Consider the following 22,275-nt stretch of genomic DNA (forward strand, 5'->3'; position numbering starts at 1 on the left):
TTAAGGGTGCCTGACCCAGTTTTCCCCAACCAATACTTCCAGTTACTAGCAACTCACCCAATATTACCAAACACTGCCCTTCCCTCCCCAATGTTTACAGGCCCCTATTTCTAGGATCTCCTTCACAAGCCCCTAGATCATCCAGTGCTCCCACATCAGTATTTCCTCATCCTAGGATGTCCTGCTCCCTAATTTCCCAGATCCTGAATCCCTACCCCTCCTCAATACTCTGCGATCCTGGTCCCTGCTCAGTGCTCCCACCATCCCTCTCTGGTGCTTCTAGACACCAGGAGCTCACTCAGTGCCCTCTGACTCAGGATCCTGAGAACCAGTCCTAGGAGTACTCCGTTCCCAGTACTCCTAGATCCTAGAGTGTTAGAGCAGCTCCTGGAAGCATTAACACTATTTGGGCGAGGGATTCACATTCAGTGCAACAATAGTGGCATACAAACCAATTAGTATAATTGTTAAAACCAACTGTTGGGTGTGTGCCATTGTCTCTGCAATTCACATTAATTGATGTGTGATTATTTACCTTTAACATTTGTGTATTTTGTAACTCTTAGCTTGCAGGCCTGGGTTCTACAAAGCTTTTGCTGGAAACATCAAGTGCTCCAAATGTCCTCCACACAGCTTCACCCACGAAGATGCCTCAGAAGTGTGTATATGTGAGAGAGATTACTTCAGGGCAGAAAAAGACCCACCCACCATGGCTTGCACCAGTAAGTAATTACAGCTATCTGATCTTGTCATCTAGCGCTACATGTCTTGAGTTATTAAAGTGGTTAAAGAACATTTTTTGGTGCAGCACAAATAAAAACAAAAGCTGTCTTGTCATAGAATTCACAACAAGAACCAGCCACTACCTGGACCAGTATCAGAATATTAAGTGTAGAAAGAGGCTTCAAATGTTGTGGACGTGAATTAAGCATGTAGAATCGTATTAAGCTTTATTAAAAGTATATTCTATTTAATAGTTTGTTTTCTATATTTTTAAATAAATGTTGTGCTCATCAAAATAAGGGATGCAGTACTGTGGGATGGAAAATGTTTCCTCTTTGCACACAGTTCAAACCTCAGAAGAGTATCCTCTTCTTGTGAGATACATTTTAAACAGTGGCCATCCTTATAGTCTCTCTAAGTGTGCAAATTTAGTACCAATAACTGTCAGATTGTGAGCAGTTTTGAGTTGTGAACTTGCAAACACTAGGAACAAAGTGGAACCTTGGCATACACATTTTGCTTGGGGAGGGCCTTACATCCTACGGCTTGCTTTCATCCCAATCGGTTTCAGCTGGAATAAACTGAGGTCTCAGAGCGAGAAAAACCATCCTTTGACCCATTTCTTACTCAAACCCCCTTTTACATATGTTTCTTGATAATTTTTTTAAAAATCTATATTTATCACAAAATATGTTAACATCACAACCACTGCTACATTTCTACTCCACTGCTGCCAAATATTCCCTACACAGACACTTATTGAATTGGACTATTTATTTCCTGCACAATGACATTAAAGAGACAAACAGTTTTTCTTTCATGATTCCAGTCAACAGTGAATTTACTGAATATTAAATATTAGCATATATTCATACCAACTCTATTGAGGCTGAGATAGACCCAATAATTTAAAACTCCAACCCTCACTTAGGGAATTTTCAAATTGGCAACTAGTTGTGAGAATGAAGCCACAGCAGGAACACACACACAATCTCACTCAGAAAACATAGAACAGTGTAAGAAATGGAAAGAACAAGTCATACTGGTGTATTTGGAACTGCTCTTCTGAGAATAGGTGTGTAAACAACATTTTGGGTACAGTACAGGAACTTTTACTCCGTATCTAACCCTCATTTGGAATTTTCGGATGCTGACACAAGGGGCTAGAAATTCCCCTCGAGTCCCGTTTGGGGCGCTAAATCAGAATAGCTGGAAAAGTTAGTGCCAGGTGCTAACCTTTTCCAGCCTTTCTAAAATTCCCACTTTTTGCCTCAAGAAGGAAGTGGAGTGCTAAATCAATCACTTCACTTCCTTCTTGGAGCGCAAGAGGTGGGGAAGTTCGCGACCCAAGGCGCACGACTCAGCAGCGCCACCAACTGGGCCGCGTGGCGCTGCCGCATTGCAGGGGCTCTTCCCTGAATTAAAGGGAAGGGCCCCACACTGCGAACTCTGCAGTTTTTTTTTAAACTTACCTGCCGCACCGGGGAGCAGGGGTACCACGCGATCAGCCTGGCACTCAAGCAGAGTGCCGGGCTGACCGATCACGGCACGGACCCTGTGTCTGCAGCAAAAACATTTTTTTCAAAAAAAGTCCGACATTTTTTTCAGGGCGGCCGGCCACCTCATCTTTCATTTCCGCCCCACTAGCGGCCGGCTGCCCTGCTCGCGTCCTCTGCAGCAGCCACTGCCATCGCCCGGCGCTGCTGCAGGGGACGAAGGGGAATTTTTCTGCTGGGGCGATGCACCCAAAGATGACGTCATGATCTCCAGGTGCATCAGATCGGGCGCAACCCGGTAGTGCCGCCGCTAACCCCCCGCGGAATATGGTCAGTGCCGTGGCTGGGCGCAAAGACCTTTGGCCCCAGTTAGCGCCCCCCACGGGAGGTGCAAGGAGGGAAATTTCTCCCCCAAGGTTCCCAGATTGGAAGAGGGTTTCATTTTTCAACACTAAAATCCTCTGCTTCAATCAGTATGAAAAATCAATCACCCTCTCCTCAGAAATACAACATTTGTAACGGCAGCCAGTCATTGCTAGAGAACAATGAATGGAAAAGCTTACATATTGCAATGGAAAGTGTTAACAAAACCATCAAAGTTTGAAAATGATTTATTTAAAAACAATTTTCTTTCTATTAACAGCATATTCTGCTGTTCCTTTTATTATTACTAATTGCTCTCTGGAAGCATTGTTCAAGAATTTTTTTATTTAATGGAATTAAGTAGGCCTTGGTAGCTGAGACCTAGACTCGGCCTTCTCATAATAGAACCATAGAAGTTTACAGCTTAGAAGAATGCCATTCAGCCCATCGTATAAGTGCCAGATTTTTGCTCAAGCACAAAAAAATGGAGTTCCAGGTATGTGCAGTGGCTAAGTCCTTCAACTTAAAAAGTCAATTCAATTTTGAAGTGTTTATAATTGCTTGATTGATCTTAGTTAAACTTTCAGTTACAACTTTGAAATAGTGGAATTATTTCAATTTAATCTTCAGTTTTTGTTGTGGAACTCTAAAACTTCCATTTGTGTTTGTTCTGGAATGAATAACGAGCAGACGCAGGTCCCTCTTTTACAAGGCAACTTAGAAACTTCCAGAAAGAGCGGAGACCCACTCCTGGTTTGCTGCTGGAGTTACGGCAGGAGACTGACAGAACTCCTGAGGAATTTCAGCCCCAGTGTATCAAAGACATGAAAGAAAAACTTAAAAACTAATTCTTTGTAGTTTATTTTAGCAAAATAAAGACTAACAGGTTTGTAGTTAAATTCATTATTCTGTCCGTATTTAGAATACGCAAAGCCTTAATGTGAAAGAGCTGTAAGTTGCCCATTATATAGGTCAGCCTTGTAGCAACAACAACAACTTGAATTTATATAGCTCCTTTAACATAGTGAAACGTTCCAAGGCACTTCACAGGAGTGTTACCAAACAAAATTTGACACCGAGCCACATAAGGAGATATTAAGACTGGGGTTACAGTGGTGGCTATTAAGGAGTGCTTTGAAGGAAGAGAGCGAGGTGGAGAAGTGTGGAGGTTTAGGGAGGGAACTCCAGAGCTTAGGCTGCAACATTATTTGCCTGAAATGAATATTATCTACTCTTATATAGTCACCGGTATTTGGTAGCCAATCATAGCCACGAATTAGAGTGAATGTTCTCACTAATGTACACAAAGTCAATATTCTTTTGTTATTAAATATATGTGAGCTATTCCTCTCAGCTACTTGTAGCTGCATCAGTGAGGAACATAAGAAATAGGAGCAGGAATATGCTGCTTGGCCCCTCGAGCCTGCTCCGAACATGTGAGGATCAGACTATGTTGATGTACTGCAATATGTAGTGCCCATGGCAATCATATTATGTTGTTTCTTTCAACTGCAAAATAGGCCATCATGAATATTAATTTATTAAAGTTAACTTTTGGGTATTTTTTTTTGAACATTCATCAGTTATTCAAGCCCTTAAGCTTTTGACCTACCTCTCATTGTAAGCTCTTTATTTAAACAGAAATGTGGGACTTTCTAATGCAATAATGTCATTGGACACTTCGATGCGAGTCCAATTGATTTTGGAAATTGACTCAAATACCATACCTTTCCTTAGACAATCAGGTATTGGCTACTCATTGACAACCTATCACTAAATTTGATTCACATGATAATCTAATAGATCAATTTAAGGCTGTTTCACAATTCCACTGGAAGGCTTTTATGTGGGCAAAGAAATTTAGTTAATAACACGGCTTCAATTTGATATGAACAGAACAGAATGATGAAGTCATTTTTCCTTGTGAAATATTAACTGTATCCAAATATTAATATGCTTGTATGAATAATGCCCAGCCTGTTACATAAAACCAATAGATTTACGACACCCCATCATGAGATGTTTATTTTTAACTATGCTGGTACTGCATATGGAAAAAAGATGATTCTGTTGTCACTAATAAATCATGTCTCAGTTTTCCTGCTCTTCTGAGTTGAAGCTGTTAGGCTCCTGTAAGAATATGTCAGTATTGAGCTGATAAACACCTTAGCTCTACATAGACATTTATCCCACTATCACTTGGAAACAAACCAAAAGATTGTCTATTCTCCAGTACTGAAATAATCTTACTTTAATGGGCATCAAAAATGAATAAATTAACTGAAGATTTAATTAAGATACAGTCTAGGACTATTGAATGTTACTTAATTTCCACTAGTTCAGTGAACTCCTAACTCGTTATTTAACTTTAAATCATGGTCTTATATCTCAGTTGTTCTGTTGTTCTCTCTATTAATATGGACTGTGAATGATGAAGCTACTCCCAAGATCTTCAAGCCACTCAAAAGTGCATGAGTTGTTTAAATCTCTGTTTATAAATTGTACCCTACCATTTCAACACTGAACATCAATAGTATCTCTAACCCTGAATGATTTAGATTTGCCAACTTATTTTCCTGTGTCAAACAATGCGTCTCCACTTATATGAGCTATAACAAAGCAATCAGCATATTATTCATATAAAAGCTTACTACTGCACATAATTCTCTACTGTCACAAAATTAGAATTAATCGACTCGCTTTGTTCCAGATTCAAAATCTTGGTAAATGATTCACTGCATGTCATTACAGCTTAAAATTTGCATGAAATCACAGTTTAGCTGGAATAATTTAACAGCAATTAAAAAGCTATTTATTCATTCATCATGCAAATCAGCACGAGGGACCCCTAGAGTAAGTCTTGAGCTGATCTTGAGCAGCTTACAGATATGGCAAAGTGGATGAAGTGAGACCCTTTCCAGAATTGCTCCTGTAACTGACTGCATTGCTCTGAATCACAGAAGAAGGGAATCATTTCATGTAATGCACACAAGGAATACAAAAGGGGGACTACATTTCAAATAGTGTTTCATCTATATTACTGACAGCTGCATAATTGGCTCTTAGGCAACACACCATAAGCTGTAAACACATCAAACAATACTTTAAAACTTCATTTTTGTTCCAAGCACACAACATGTAACTATGATACAAGCGTTATTGGCTGATGAGTTTTAATTTTTAATTAATCTAATTTAAAATAGGTTTATTATTTTTCATGTTACAGACTCAGATCTCCGTTTTTTTAATTCATTTGATTTATAATTGATTTTGCTGCACAGTAATTACATTCAAGATACTTTATACATCAGGTACTGCTGTTAAATGTGTCACAAGTGTCTTTTCCCAGGTGTGGAATAACCCTGCAAGCAGTGAAACTGGCTGCCTCTTCCATAGAGTAAATCACAAGAATTCCTGTAGCCACACAGAAAAGCTTTACTTATAATTCAACCATGTGCTCCAAAAAATTATATGAATATACACAGTTGGTGTTCCTTCTCGTATACACCCATGTATTGACGCACATCATTGAAGAATTCTTGCTTTTGCAGGGGGAATCCATTATCTTTGCTAATATTTCAGCTTTTTACCAATTAATTTACACACATACTTCAGTTGTATGCTAAACTTGAAAAATATTCAACAGTATAATAATTGTAGGCATAGAGCAAGTTAACGAACTGTGAGCATTTGCTATGAGGAGGAGTTGTCAGTGTAAGATTTGTGCTCAATTGGATTATAAATTCTCGAGAGTCTCCAGGTCCTATTATAGCTTTGTAATTTTATTTCATATATGCCCTTCCAGTTGGCTATTCTGATTGGTTCCTTCTGCAATTGCCATATTTTATTTTCATTTGGGTTTGTATATGTTAGCGGCCCATGTTCTGACATTCATGTTGGTCAAAAAGAGGTCAGTTTTGTTTTCAGTTGTATTCAGGTGAAGAACATAGACTCCTGGATTTGTTTTAGGAAAACTATATTAGCAGAGGAGGGCTAGTCAACGGATAGAAGATACTTGGATTTTCTGTAGGTTTGTGATAAAATTCAAGCTATAAGGCTGTTCAAGAAGATTTTAAGACGCATAGAGTTAACTGCAATTTATCTATCTGGATTGAAACCCAGCTCTACCTCACCACCACGTCTCTCGACCCCTCCACGGTCTCTAAATTGTCAGACTGCTTGTCCAACATTCAGTTCTGAATGAGCAGAAATTTTCTCCAATTAAATATTGGGAAGACCGAAGCCATTGTTTTCGGTCCCCGCCACAAACTCCGTTCCTTAACCACTGACTCCATCCCTCTTCCTAACATCTGTCTGAAGCTGAACCACACTGTTCTCAACCTTGGTGTCATATTTGATCCTGAAATTAGCTTCCGACCACATATCCACGGTATAACTAAGACCATCTATTTCCACCTCTGTAACATCGCCCGTCTCCGCCCTTGCCTCAGCTCATCTGCTGCTCAAACCCTCATCCATGCCTTTGTTACCTCTAGACTTGACTATTCCAATGCCCTCCTGGTTGGCCACCAACGTTCTACCCTTGGGATGCTCTAACCTGTAGGGCTATGGACCAAGAGCTGGGAAGTGGGATTAGGCTGGATAGCTCTTTGTTGGCCGGCACGGACACAATGGGCCGAAATGGCCTCCTTCCGTGCTGTAACTTTCTATGATTCTATAATCTATGATACCCTACGTAAACTTGAGGTCACCTGAAACTCGGTGTAAGATTAGGATCACAGGCTCACACAGATTACCCAACAGGGTTTTAGAAGTTGCAAGGCTTTTATTAAAGAGCTACAGTTTTAAAGCATAATCAGATATTACATATGGTTTAAGCTGAGTATAATAGACATACAACCCGTGACAGTAGAAAGCGATCTACGACTCCCCGAAGCGGAATGACACAACCGGATGGATGGGGAGGCAGTAGGGTGGTCTTGGATTGGGTGGATTCCTGCAGTCTGCTGCAGTGGTCACTTCCGTTGGGCCATCTCTCAAGCTGCTGGAGGTGTTAGGCCATCAGCCACCTCAGAGGCTAAACTTAACCAAGGTGTTAGGCCGTAGCCACCTCGGGGAAGCCTTCGCCCCTGACTGCCTGATTTCCTCTCTCGGTCGTCTATATTTATAGTTATTTCGGTGGGCTGGTAATCACCTGGTGTCAATCATTTGATCCCCCATCCTATTGTCCAGTTGTGAAGTGGGAAGGCAACCCTCGCTGTCCCTTTCTGCATGACTGACAAGGCCTCCCTCTTATCTTTCTGAGGAATGTTTTGTCAAGTTTCTTCAAGGGCATTTTATGGCTTCATGGCTCCTTGTTACCTAGCAGGTGCTATCCTCCCTGTTTCCTTGTATTTTACGATTCCCTTATCACTTCTATTTGTCTTTTGATGCTTGATATTCGACCTTGCTGGCATTTATGCCATCTGTTCCCGGTTGCATGTTGTCAGCCTCTGTTCTAAGAATTAAAACCCATCTTTGAATCTAACAACTATTTCTTACAATTCTCTTCTTTGAGAAGGAAATATCCTTATTGACTTCTCACAGTCGGCTCTTCACTAATCTAGCTAGCTCTTATTGCTCTCTCAACTTGGGCATTAGTTAGTAGGGAGTCTTGAAAATGAAGATTACCCCCATCCTTACAGTCCATTCCTTTGAGGAGAAGGAGCAACCTCTGACCCCTTACTCAAATTCAATTCACTGTTCTGGTGTTCCAATTCTGCCCTGCCTGGGGGTATCCTCTGTTTCTTCTATCTTTCCTGATGTTACCCCGCCTGGGGTCTCCTCTACATTGCTTCGGATCTTCTCTTTCGGTGTGCTCAATTAATTTGTTAGTGCTGGTTAGTCGTGGGCATGAGTACCCAATTGGCTTATGTATCAAAGTCTTACTACACACATTACATATATCAAATACACTATCATTACAAGTTGGATAACTACCAGAGCATGTGAAATAATACGAACCTAAGGGTGTGCTGATATATTAAGCCCAATATCCCACCAGTGTGAGTTGTCCCCTATGCTGTCAATTTCAATATCTATTCTCGAGTTTTCTTGCTCCAAAACATAAAAATGCTTTAGGGAGGAGTTCAGTCACATCATGAGCTCACTGAAACCCTCAAACAACAGGGGAATGTCGTATCCGAGTATCCGAATTGTGCCACACAATTGTGTAGCTCATATTAAAAACATGTTGGTTGATGGGACAGGTCCTGTTAGACACGTAAAGCATGGTAGTTGTGGTGGTCGTGACACAGGAGGTACCACAAATCACCTCATACTGGATTCGTACTGGTTTTTCCCACGCTCTGTTACCTACAAAACACAATTATTACAGTCACAGTTAAATTCAGTCTCACAATCATTTCAAGCAACATTACAGTTTCACATCTAATCAACAAATCATGGGCTTAAAAGATTCTCCAGATCCCTCTTTTGCTCGTATCCATCTTGTGGATAATTCTTACTAATCATGATTTCTCCTTAGCCCTCGATTGTACCAATCCAGATTCCATGTAACTCTCCACTTCAACTTCAATTTCAATCCCTCTAACAGGTACCAGTGTGTTTAACTCTATTCTGATTGTTTCATTAATTAGATAGTTTGTCGATGGAGTATGTGTCAATGCTTTAAAAGTTGTCTCACTCTCCTGAGCCACATTAACCATTTCATGTCTTGCTGTTGTCAAGTAACTGAGCATGTCTGAGACCCGTTCTTCAGTGCAAACTCACCATACATTCCTGGATGGTAATTGCTTCATATGTAACGAATCACATTTGCACACTCATATCAGTATCTCAATATTGTGCCACACGTGCGATCCGATACAAGCCTTTCTCGGGCTTTCAGGTATCTTATCGAAAGATTGTAGTCGTCTGGAGATCTTTGCTCATCTTCCTCTGCATGGTCCCGATGTCTTGGGTAATGGCCAGGCTATCAAATTCAGTTTTCTTAAAAGGTTCTTTATAGACAGGGACACAAATGTCTCCAAGAGAAAGCTATTAATTTACTATTCTTAACTACACTTTCCTGACTTTCACTAAAACATTTTGAAAATTCCCATTCAGTAGTGTAATTCTCCTGTTTCAATCTTACACCCTCAATCACTTTCCTTTAATTACCATTCATATCTTATTCATGAGTCCTGGAGAAACTTTACTGTCCAGTACAATATTTAAGATAGAAAACATAGATTAAACGTTCTCACTTGATCCAAGTTATTAACACTTTTTTTATTATTTTAGAGGCTATTTTATTTTCCCAAAAGTAACCAAATATATATAGTGCCTGAGTCCATTTTGTTATTACAAAATTATCCCAAAATCCAAACAGCAGTATTATTGAACTGACAATGTTTAATTTCATTTCTATCAATTTATCCTCCGTTTCCAATTTCAGAAACAAGTAATTCTCAGGCTAGGTAGCTTACATGGTGTTTTAACATTAGAGACAGAAGTGCTGCAATTAGTTTACAAGGTAACTTCCATATAACAAAAGAAAGAAGATAATCCATTGTGACTCTGCTTAGAGCCCAAGGGGTGAATTTATCAAATCATAATTCCTTCTGTCACTGTGGGAAAATATTAGCTTAAAATTAAGAAACTTAAATTTAATAATGTCCAATATCTTTAAATTTCATACTAAAGTTGTTGCTTGGTGAACTTAAACAGCTGTCAGTGGGAAGGGTTAACTCCTTCGCAGGATTTTAAGAAGGTGGAGCAAAACATTATCAAGCGCACGCAATTACGTTACTTCACGTAAATTTTAAAAACTTTCCCGATCGAAAAAGACAGTTGTGTTTTCACACTTTAAACACGAACAGAACAGATAAAACAAAACAAAATAGCACATTCTTGCAGAAAACAGTAAATTATGTAATATTTCTTATTGTCCTTTCTTCAGATGTCTTTCCAAAATACTGTAAAAGCATTGAATATAACTGGAGAAAAATTAGTTTTTCACATTTAAACAAATCAAATCAAACTGCTTTAGAAGATTTCACCATAGCAACCGTGACTCCAAGGTTAAATCTTAGACTGAAACTTAATCTTTTGTTAAACAAACTTTTTGTTGTTCTTCTCAGTCTTTACACACCAGCTTAACTTAAATTAGTTCAAAAGTTTTTTTCCAATTCTTGGGGCACAATCTTATTCGCACATTCTTAAAACTTCCAAAATCCAAGACAAGACAAAGATTTAAATGCTTTTAACACAGAGAAGTGGGTGGAGCTAAAACACACAAAAGAATCTTTCTTTTAAAGACAGACTTTTCAGACTAAAGAAATACTGTAACTTTTTAAATATTCATAGTCAGGAAAACATTCACACTTTAACACACATTTTCATACAAACTGAAATTCTAGCATTTTTTAAGGTTCCTTTCACTCGGCAAATCTTGTGTTTTATTTGTCTCGGCACAGGCGTTAATAACTTCCATGTTGGTAAAACTTTAAATTTATCTTTTTTTTCCCCTTTTAAATCGGTGTCTCAGCAGCTTTTCCTGGCTTTCCAAATCCCTGTTTTTTCCCTTCCTTTGCTGAGTTTTCAGATTGGTTAGCCTGCAAACTAGATCTTTTTCCTTCTTTATCTCTCCCTCTCTCTCCTGCAATTTATGCTTTACTTCCTTCAGGCTATCTATCAACTGTTCCCGGTGATATGCCAACGCCATTGTATTTCTGGTTTTACCTTTCAACAAGCTCTTTACCGCTCCCTTCTTTCAGAGAGAAAAAACCCACTATACACAGTCTAACCAACGATCACGTGCGTTCGACCGGACCGCTCCCTTCTTTCAGAGAGAAAAAACACTATACACAGTCTAAGCAATGATCACGCGTGTTTGACCGGTCCCTCTGGTCATCCCAACCGGAACCTTACAACTCCTAACTCTGTGATCCCACTTCTGACACCAATGTAAGATTAGGATCACAGGCTCACACAGATTACCCAACAGGGTTTTAGAAGTTGCAAGGCTTTTATTAAAGAGCTACAGTTTTAAAGCATAATCAGATATTACATATGGTTTAAGCTGAGTATAATAGACATACAACCCGTGACAGTAGAAAGCGATCTACGACTCCCTGAAGCAGAATGACATGACCGGACGGACGGGGAGGCAGTAGGGTGGTCTCGGATTGGATGGATTCCTGCCGTTGGGCCATCTCTCAAGCTGCTGGAGGTGTTAGGCCATCAGCCACCTCAGAGGCTAAACTTAACCAAGGTGTTAGGCCGTAGCCACCTCGGCGAAGCCTTCGCCCCTGACTGCCTGATTTCCTCTCTCGGTCGTCTATATTTATAGTTATTTCGGTGGGCTGGTAATCACCTGGTGTCAATCATTTGATCCCCCATCCTATTGTCCAATTGTGAAGTGGGAAGGCAACCCTCGCCATCCCTTTCTGCATGACTGACAAGGCCTCCCTTTTATCTTTCTGAGGAATGTTTTGTCAAGTTTCTTCAAGGAAATTTTATGGCTTCATGGCTTCTTGTTATCTAGCAGGTGCTATCCTCCCTGTTTCCTTGCATTTTACGATTCCCTTATCACTTCTATTTGTCTTTTGTTGCTTGATATTCGACCTTGCTGGCATTTATGCTATCTGTTCCCGGTTGCATGTTGTCAGTCTCTGTTCTAAGAATTAAAACCCATCTTTGAATTTAACAGCTATTTCTTACATCGGCTGCCCATGTCCTAACTCGCACCAAGTCCCATTCACCCATCACCCCTGTGTTCGCTGACCTACATTGGCTCCATGTTAAGCAATGCCTCAATTTCAAAATTCTCATCCTTGTTTTCAAATCCCTCCATGGCCCCGCCCTTCCTTATCTCTGTAATCTCCTTCAGCCCCACAAACCCCCCGAGATTTCTGCGCTCCTCTAATTCTGCCCTCTTGAGCATCCCTGATTATAATCGCTCAACCATTGGTGGCCGTGCCTTCAGCTGCCTAGGCCCTAAGCTCTGGAGCTCCCTCCCTAAACCTCTCTGCCTCTCTACTTCTCTTTCCTCCTTTAAGATTCTCCTTAAAACCTACAAGTTGTTGTTGTTGAAACCTGCCCTGGCAATAGAAAGCAAAGGGCGATTCATTGTTCTGTCAGGGCAGTGACTAGTGCAAGACTTTAACTTAAGGCCCCTGCTTTGTTTAAACTATTTGTAAACAATAATGGAGAGAATTTTGGAGATAATATGATGACATTTACAGATGACACAAAGCTAAGTGACCTTCTGACCACTGTAGAGGAAACTGACAGTAATTAAAAGGATCTGCGCCAATAAGTGAATGAGCTAATCAATAACTCATGGATTTTAATCTGGATCAATGTAAGGGAATACACACCAATGATGAAAATAAGAAACATGCTCACAATTAAGGAATGTCCATTCTTAAAGATGGAAAAGGATTTGGAAGTGATTTTTAAGTATAAAGATGTTGCCAATAAAGATGACCAACTATCCCAAATGTATTTGATTGTGATAGATTATTTTATCCCTTTATAACATAGTGGTTAGCTTACATTTGAAATTTGTGTACAGTTTTGGGCCTCTTTCAAAAAGACAATTCATTTGATAGGGTTCCGAGCAGAATGTTGAAAAAGAATTTGAGACCTGGGCTTCTACCCTTTGAAGAAAAGCTCAAATAATTAAATTGCTTTCACTGCCGAAAAGACGATAGACAAGGGACATCATTTAAGTTTATGAAATGATAGGATGGAACAAATTAAAGATTAAAAGCAAGCTGTTTAAGTTAACTGTGAAGGTAGAACTAAAGGAATGGAGTACAAAATTAACAAGCCTCAAGTAAAATGAGATTTAAAAATATTTCCCTCCACTGTATAACACAATCAATACTAAATTGATTACCTACTTATTAAAGGGCTGGATAAATATTTGAATTGACTCTGATACATCAATATCAACATTGTGGTAGCTCCAAAATCTAACCTTTCTTTCCTCCCTCCATGTATGAATTTGCTAGTCTCCCATGCCGCGCCCATTGATTGCAATGCAGGCAGGACGCCAATTTCGTGCTGCCTGCTCATTTCCATGATTGCTGCATGCATTGGCTGCACGCATCAGCATGGGGCCCAATATCATGAGTGCCTACTACTACTTAAATCTAGCCTGCACCTCTTAAAGGGGAGGTGCATTGTGGTTGCTGGTGTTGCTGAGATCATTCTGAATATTGTGCTGTGGAAGAATCAACAATGGCTGACCATGGGAAAGAGTGTGCACCAATGTTTTCAGATGCTGCACTGGAGGTCTTGGAGGAAGAGGAGGAAAGAAGGAGAGATGTATTGTATCCTCGGAGGCCCTCCAGACACATGCTAAAAAGGCAGTGGGAAGAGATAGCGGCAGAGATTAATGCCAGGAGTGTAGCCCCAAGGACCTGGATGCAGAGTAGGAAGATGTTTAATGATCTCACATGAGTTGCCAAGGTCAGGAGTGCAACCTCAAATGCCATATCCTAGCAACTGCACCACTAGCCTATTGCAAGCCTTGCACCCACATCTCACAGCTTGCACACACTGGCAGCTATTCAACCATGACAGCCACATCACCCAAACATATTGCACGACACTCATTGACATACTTACCTCTTTCTTGCAGGAGAAGGTGGCGCACAACAGGAGGCAGCTGGAATTAACAAGATGAAGAGAGGCGCGCCTGCATGTTTTAACCCCCATGGAGGAGACAGTCCTGGCCTTTATAGGAAGGGGCATTGCTGAGACTCCTTCTCCCTTTCCTCCCTCTTCTAGAAGCTTGTCCTGCTCTGTGTGGCCGCTGCTCATTCTCCCAGTCATGCTTAATGCCAAGAGGAAGCCCTATTAGGCCACCCATGTCGGGAAGCAACTGGTTTGTGCACAAGTTCTAAGTGTGCGAGGGCAACGTAAACCATATGAATGTTAGGTATGAGTCTTGACTGGTGGAGATTGTTGGTAGGTGAGCGATGGGGGTGTAGTGAATTGAGCAGTGTCTGAGGCCAGTGGTGCAGTTGGTAGGATATGGCATTTGAAGATGCACTCCTGACCTTGACATAAAAGTACTCCAGCACTAGCCTGACCACTCCCTGTAGACTATTGAAACTTTAAACAAGTATGGAAAAGCACCTAAAATGCATAGAATTGAAGCAACAGCCAGATGAAATAATCCAGAAACTAACTTGCAAGTTGTTGATGATTCCTTTAAATAGCGCTGATGTGGGGCCCTTCATGCCATTTAACGTTGTGTTCAGCTGTGGGAAGTTAAGAGAGGGTGTAGGCTGGAGAGTGGAGCTCTAAAATGGCAGCACTGGTGTCAAATCAGCGTTGCACACTGATTGACATCATGATCTGCCTGCTGGGCATGCTGCCAGTGGTCGTTGGGTGCGGCGCGCTAACCCCTTTACAAAGATGCCGTCCGACATACTTCCCACTGGAAATGTGCGCACGCATTATGGACGCCATTTCCATAGTTTAAAAGGCCTCGTAGCGTCTAAAACATTGGCACTACAGAGCCCAATTTTGCCCCCCATATTTAAAAGATGAATGACCCATTCAAAGCAACTAAAATGACTGACTATCATTGAGCATATGTTTGTGCAGCTAATCTGAATGTGTAATCACCATTTTCCCTTTTCACTAAACTGGCAAATTTCAGTGCAGTTTTCCATTACTTGAATTCAAGTCAGCAGCCGCTGATGTAATGTATGGGATAGAAAATTAGATAGAGGTTCTAACTGTTCAACTGAGAGCTATCTGTAGAATTGACCTGGGGAGCAGCAGCTTCCCTACAGATGGACACCTATTATGTTGCTGCCATCGCCTGTATACCTTGCAGCAGTTAACCAGCATAGATATTATCAGTAACATTTCAAAATGACAGCAACACTGTTTATACATTTTTAACTATGGAAAATATTCTGCACATTTTCAACACAGACTTTTATCAAAGAGCCAATTAATTATGATGTCATCTGATGAACTATACTTAAATGCTAACTGAGAAATCTAGGAAAATGTTATTGGATAGGCAGAAATCCCATCAAGGGGTTGCTATGATATTCTAGCCTGCGAAAGTAAAGCTTGAACAGTTTGTTACCTCAATCTGAAGCTGGACTGGTGTTATTTTTTTGGAACTAGTTCGAAACCAATACTTGTAAGAGCAAAGAATGACCAGCAGATCCAAGTTGTAAACCTCTTTCTGCATTTCCCTCAGGCAAGGCAAAGTAATGCTCTGTTAATAACAACAGAAAATGCTGGAAAAACTCAGCAGGCCAGGCAACATCCGTGGAGAGAGAAACAGAGTTAACGCTTCAGGTCGAAACCCTTCTTCAGAACTGAGAAAAAAGCAGGAAATGAAACAGATTAAAAGGCCAGTTTGGGGGCTGGGAAATGGGGGAGGGGATGAAAGAACAAAAGGGAAAGTCTGAGAGGTGACGAGACATTAAGAGATATTCAAGACGAGACGAGATGGTAATAGGACAGGTAAAGAGACAAAAGATGGCTCTAGATGAAGTGTAAAATGCACTGGCAGAATGAGAGACAGCTGCCATGTGGGAAAGAAAAAAAGGAAAAGGCACAAACCAAAGGTGTGGATAAAAAATATATAAAAATATAATAGGGGCCGAGGTTATGATCTGAAATTGTTGAACTCGATATTGAGTCCAGAGGGCTGTAAAGTGCCTAATCGGAAGATGAGGTGCTGTTCCTCGAGCTTACGCTGAGCTTCCATGGAACAATGCAAGAGGCCACGGATGGTGAGGCCTGAGTGTGAATGGAGCGGTGAATTGAAATTACAGGTGACCGGAAGCTCGGGGTCCCCCTTATGGACTGAATGGAGGTGTTCCGCAATGCTCTGTTAATATATGCTTACATGCATAGGTGTCAGCCTTGGCTCAGTAGCATCACTCTCCCCTCTGAGTCAGAAAGTTATGGGTTCACGCCCCAGTCCAAAGGCTTAAACACATATTCTAGGCTGACACTCCAGTGCAGTACTGAGGGAGAGCTGCATTTTTGGAGGCACCATCTTTTGGATTAAACACTAAACTGATGCCCCATCTATCCTCTCAGGTGGATGTACAAGAGCCCATGGCACTATTCGAAAAAGAACAGGGGAGTTCTCCTGGTCTCCTGGCCAACATTTATCCCTCAACCTGCATCAGCAAAAACAGATTATCTGGTCATTTATCTCATTGCTGATTGTGTGGCCTTGTGTGCAAATTGACTACCATGTTTCCCTACATTGCAACAGTGACTGCACTTCATAAATACTTCATCAGCTGTAAAGCAGTTTGAGACATCCTGAGGTTGTGAAACATGCAAGTTTGTTCTTTTTTCTGTTCGCATCTTATCGGCATCCAAATGCTGCTTAATTTTAATGTTGGGGAAGAGCCAACAGGACAGTTGGTTCTCTGCTAACAGTGAAAATGACTTGTACAATGCTCCCAAGTATATGGACTACCCATGCATGTGGTTTATATTAGACAAAATTATTTTCATCTAATCTCTGACTGTGCTACTACTTCTTTTCTTCCCTTGTTGATGGGTGGTGACACACAATGATGTACAACCTGATAAAATAATTGGTTTACATGTACATCTCTTAAGGCACTGCACACGTCAAGGCCCAGTGTAGTCTTCAGGTGAAATGGGGTTAGTAGGCGGTAATAATTGGACCAGGACAGCAGTTGTAATTCTGTCCCATTTTAAATGCTTACCTTCTGTCCTTATTTTTACATAATACTTTGATTTTGTGATATTATTTATAGTTAAATACCAAAACTTACTGCAATTTGGGAAGCAGAGAAGTCAAGCTTGATAGAGCATGGGGATTTCTCTACAGTACAGATTGAAGAGCTTTTATATGCAAAACTGCAGCACTCTAATGCTGATACTGCTGGGAGAGACTAATTAGAGTGCAACAAATTTACATAGACAATTTCCATTAGAAATGTCAATACGGGAATTTATAACAAGAAAAGATGAGCACAGGAAGTAAGGTTTTATTGACAAGAAATGCACTCCGACTTAAGATTTTTAATACATTACTAATTGATCTCCTGTGGCATTGCTTATGGGAAGTTGAGCTGAAGTGTGGTTTTCAGGTGAAGCGGGGTTGGAGGGCAGGGATAATTTGTCCAATTTGCACAAATATAATTCAGTCCCCATTTTAAAGTCATACATTCTGTCCAGATTGAATGGATAGTTCAAAGGAGAAGAGATGGGGCCTACTCAGTGGGAGGTGGAAATGCAGTATCATGCAGATGGTGCACCGTGGGAAGAAAGTGAATATTGTAATGGTGGACACTGAGGGGAATAGTGGAAATGGTGCTTATCTGGGGGGAGGGAATCCTCAGTTGAAGAAATGGTGCTCAGTTGGGGGTCACTGACTAAGGAAATGATGCTTAATCGGGAAGGGGGAAGATGTGTTGCATTGTGCTTGATTGAGGATGGATAGATGTGAGGCACTTTTCTCCATGCTGTGGGGGGGGGGTGGTTAGTTAAATGTGGGGATTGTGGTAAATGAGATGCTGGGGTGATCTTGCAAATGATTTGCTGGACTGAGTTAAAGGAGGAACCAGCAGGGAGAGAATGTAGACCAGATCTAAAGCAGTGCAGGCAGAATCATAAAGAATAACAGGTAAGTGGCCTATCTACAGCATAGTGTTGCGTTTGCAAAGATAATCCAGAGGCCGTATGCAGAGCTCAGTTCATGTTGCTTTTAATGGCTGATCCAAACACACTCTCACAGGCAAAAGCAATCAAATACCTATATCCAATGTCAGACACAATACAACGATAACAGCACTATCAAACTCCATGTGCTCAGGCCAAGGCAATCGAGTACCTATCACCAATGTCAGACATAACGGGGGAGAAATTGGGTATGTTGCGCCACCTATTAGTGCCTAAAGAGGGCAGTCAGTGGCTGTAGCGCCACTGGCCGCGCCTCCCGCGATATTCAGCGGGGGCGCTAATGGTGGCGTTAGCCTGTTGCGCTGTGCCGCCACCGATGATGTCATCGGTGTGCGCAGCGTCCCATTAGCACCCCGATCGTGATATTTGGTAGCGAACGCCGCTGTAGCGCCGTTCGCTACCCGCGCCCGGTTCACGGGGCCTTGCTGTGCCAGCAGTGGCGCAAGTTAAGGTGGAGGTGCGGGGCGGCCACCTTTCTCGGCAGCCGCCTGCCAGCACCTCCGTCCCCAGCCTCCTGACCAACCCCCCCGCCCCCGCGGCATTGCTGGCTGTTTCCCAAGAGCCCGGCACTTCTCCTCAGCGATTAGGGATCACGCTGTTGCAGGCCCCTCCCCCTTAACAATGGGAGGAAGGCCTGCAGTACCGCAGCATGCCGTGCCGCAGCGTGTGGCGCTGCGGCACGTTGCGCTGCGATATTCAGTTTCAGCGCCCTAAGAGGGACGCAGAGCGCCTCGAGCCTCGCCCCGTCTCCCTGTAGGGGCGCTGAAACTGAATTTCTGACGTTCGCTAATGATCCGAACGCTGCGCAAAAATCAGCGCCCAGGTGAACTTGGCGCCACTTTGGCGCCCCAAACCAATTTCTAGGCCAACATTTCCTCCCCCCCTCACAGAATTTCAAACATGAAATGTAGTGACAAAGTCCTGCAGGTGGCCAGGGCGAGAACGTGTACGAACAGGCCGAGGTGCGGACTGGTGAAGAGCAGGCCGAAGTGGGGACTGGTGAGGAGCAGGCTGAGGCACAATATCTGCTTGAGGGTTGGCTGGCTGAGCCACATGTGCATCCCGCCACTCTGGGGGTAAGGCTTGGGGATTAGGTCCGTATAATCCCACATCAGGGGGTGCTGGCACCTTCCGAAGGCGGCTGGCATGCCACCGAGAGCCGTCAGTGAGGCAGAAAGTGGCTGGTCCAAGTTGACGGCTGATTTGGAGAGGGGAGGACCAGAATGAGGCCATCTTATTGTTGCGGTGAGGCCTGCGGACTCTGACCCAATCGGAGACTGAGATGTTGGGCGCCTTGGCCCTCTTCGACTGGTCGAAGCGGAGTTTCATCTTCTCCTGCTGTCTAGTGACTGTGGCTTGAGCCCGTGGAGCAGGGCTCTGAGCTAGCGAGGGGCGGAGCCTGCCAAGGGGCAGCATGAGCTCACGGCCTAGCATGAGGGATGCGGGTGAGACCCCTGTAGTGGAATGCTGGGAGGCTCTGTAGTGCAGCAGTGTGTGGAGGAGGACCTTGTCAAACGCACACCCCTGGGATAGGTGTGCTCTGAGGCCATTTTTCAGTGTCTGGTTAAAACGCTCCACCCCCCCCCCCCATTTGACTCGGGGCGGTAGTGCGCTGTGCGTATGTGACGGATGCCCTTGCTCTCAAGGTAAGAGGAGAGTTCCGAAGAGACCATTTGGGGGCCATTGTCTGTGGTGATTGGCCTTTGGATGCCCCCAGCGGGAGAAGAGGGACTCGAGGATATCGATGATGACCCGAGAGGTGACGGAGCCCACGGCAGTGACCTCTGGCCATTTTGAGTGCAGGTCATAGGTCACCACTAGGAACCGTTGATGGTGATGGATCTCCCCGCAGATGTCCAGCTGCAGGTGCTCCCAGGGCTGAGAGGGCCAGGCAAGGGGTTGCAGGGGTGGAGGAGCTTGGTGGCCAGTCTTGCCACTTACAAGGCAGGCTGCACAGTCCTTGACCAGGGCCTCAATTTCCCTGTTGATAACCGGCCACCACACTAGGTCTCGGCATCGTTGTTTGAGCTTCACTATGCCCAAGTGGCCCTCGTGCGCCATGGATAGAACACACGCACGAAGGGCACTTGGGACCACAGTGCAGAGCCCACGTGCAACACAGGAGTCATTCCAGTAGGAGAGCTCCTCTTTAACTCTGGAGTAGGCAGACAGTTCCTCAGGCACCTTGCGAGGTCAGCCATCTCTGATGAAGGTGCACAGCTGGGAGAGGGCCAGATCCTGTTCAGAGGCCTCTTTGAGCTCCTGGAGAGAGACTATGGTTTGGAGAGGCGTGTGCAGCATCTGGACGATATCCTGTTCCACATGTTCAGACCCGCCGAGTGGGGCTGGGGCAGAGACAGTGCGGGAGAGCAGATCTGCAACAACATTGTCACGTCCTGGTGTGAACTGGAGACTGAAATTGTACTGGCGGAGGCGGTCAGACCAGCGGTGTAGACGCAGTGGTCTGTGGCCCGTGCCGGATGTCGACAGCAGGGCAGTAGGGCAGTGAGAGCCTGGTGATCGGTTCGCAGGGTGAAGGCACGGCCATATGTGTACAGGTGCCACCGCTCACATGCCCAGACGCACGCCAGCGCCTCACGCTCACCTACTGAGTATTTCTGTTCAGTGGGGCTAAGGGCTCGGGAGGCAAAGGCGATTGGTTTCTCCACACCATTCTGTATCTGCGATAACACCGCCCCCACAGCTGCAGCGGACGCGTCGCAGGTGACGAGGGTGGGGCTGGCGACGTCAAAGTGAGCCAACACTGGAGGTGACGTGAGCTGCGATTTGAGGAGGCGAACAGCTTCCGTACAGGCTTGTGACCACACCCAGGGCTCATTCTTTCGCAGGAGCTGGCGCAGTGGGGCTGTGGTGACTGAGTACTGGGGCAAAAACTTCAGGCAGTACCCAGTCATGCCAAGGAAGGAGGCAACCTGCGCTGCAGAGCTGGGTTCTGGGATGCTGTGAATCAAATCAAATCAAATCAAATCAAATCAAATCAAATCAACTTTTATTGTCATTGTTAGTGCACAAGTGCAGTACAATGAAATGTAGGCTTGCGGCTCCCGAGAGTGTACAATTTGGATTAGGACACTTAAACATTTCAACATACATTTGTACATATATATTAGCATAAATATGACCATAATAAAGTGCATCGGCAGATGTGCAGGCTTTAGTGTTTATTTGTGGAGTTCAGTAGGATGACAGCCCTGGGAAAGAAGCTGTTCCTAAATCTGGTCGTACGGGTGCGAATGCATCTGTAGTGTCTTCCAGATGGTAGGAGGGCGAACAGACTGTGGCTGGGGTGGGTAGGGTCTTTGATGATGGACCGTGCCCTCCGTAGGCAGCGTTTCTGATATATATGTTCTATGGTCGGTAGCTGGGTGCCGGTAATGCGTTGGGCAGTTTTGACTACCCGCTGCAGGGCTTTCCGGCCATGGGAGCTACAGCTGCCGTACCATACCGTGATACAGTTTGTCAGGATGCTCTCTATAGTGCAGCGGTAGAAGTTAGAGAGGATCGGGGCTTCCACGTTTGACTGGAGTGGGGATATAACGTCAGCCGACAACCGAAACCCCACAAATTCGATCTCTGAAACAGCAAAGACACACTTTTCGCCATTCAGTGTGAGCTTGTGTTTTGCTAGAGCCGTGAAAACTCTGTGAAAGCGTTCGTCGTGAGTGGAGGTCGAGGGCCCATGCACGACGATGTCATCCAGGTAGATGGCCACCCCAGGAATGCCTGCGAGCACAGAGGACATCACCTTTTGGAAGCAGCTGGGTGCAGAGCTAAATCCAAATGGCATCCTGGTGTACCGAAAGACGCCAGCATGTGTCACAAAAGCAGTGAGGTCCCTGCTGCTGGGGTGGAGGGGAACCTGTAGATAGCCCTGTCGAAGGTCCAGATTCGAGAACAGGATGGAACCATAGAACTGCGCTGTGAGTTCCTCTGACGTGGGCAGTGGATATTTGTCAGGGATTACGGCCTTATTCACTGCTCGAAGATCGACACAGACGCGTAGACCACC

At 43.6% G+C, this 22,275-nt stretch overlaps 1 protein-coding gene across 1 annotated transcript in view; it reads left to right on the forward strand.

Moving 5' to 3' along the window:
* Nucleotides 1-22,275, forward strand: part of epha6 (eph receptor A6) — a 981,976-nt gene that overhangs the window by 464,299 nt on the left and 495,402 nt on the right. Inside the window, exon 4 of the mRNA XM_086006600.1 lies at nucleotides 567-722. Within this exon, the coding sequence (XP_085862726.1) occupies nucleotides 567-722 (156 nt within the window). The remainder of the gene's footprint in view (nucleotides 1-566; nucleotides 723-22,275) is intronic.

This window comes from Somniosus microcephalus, chromosome 14 (genome assembly GCF_052327205.1).
Source record: "Somniosus microcephalus isolate GS21.2 chromosome 14, FLI_Smic_1.0, whole genome shotgun sequence".
Classification (NCBI taxonomy): Eukaryota; Metazoa; Chordata; class Chondrichthyes; order Squaliformes; family Somniosidae; genus Somniosus; species Somniosus microcephalus.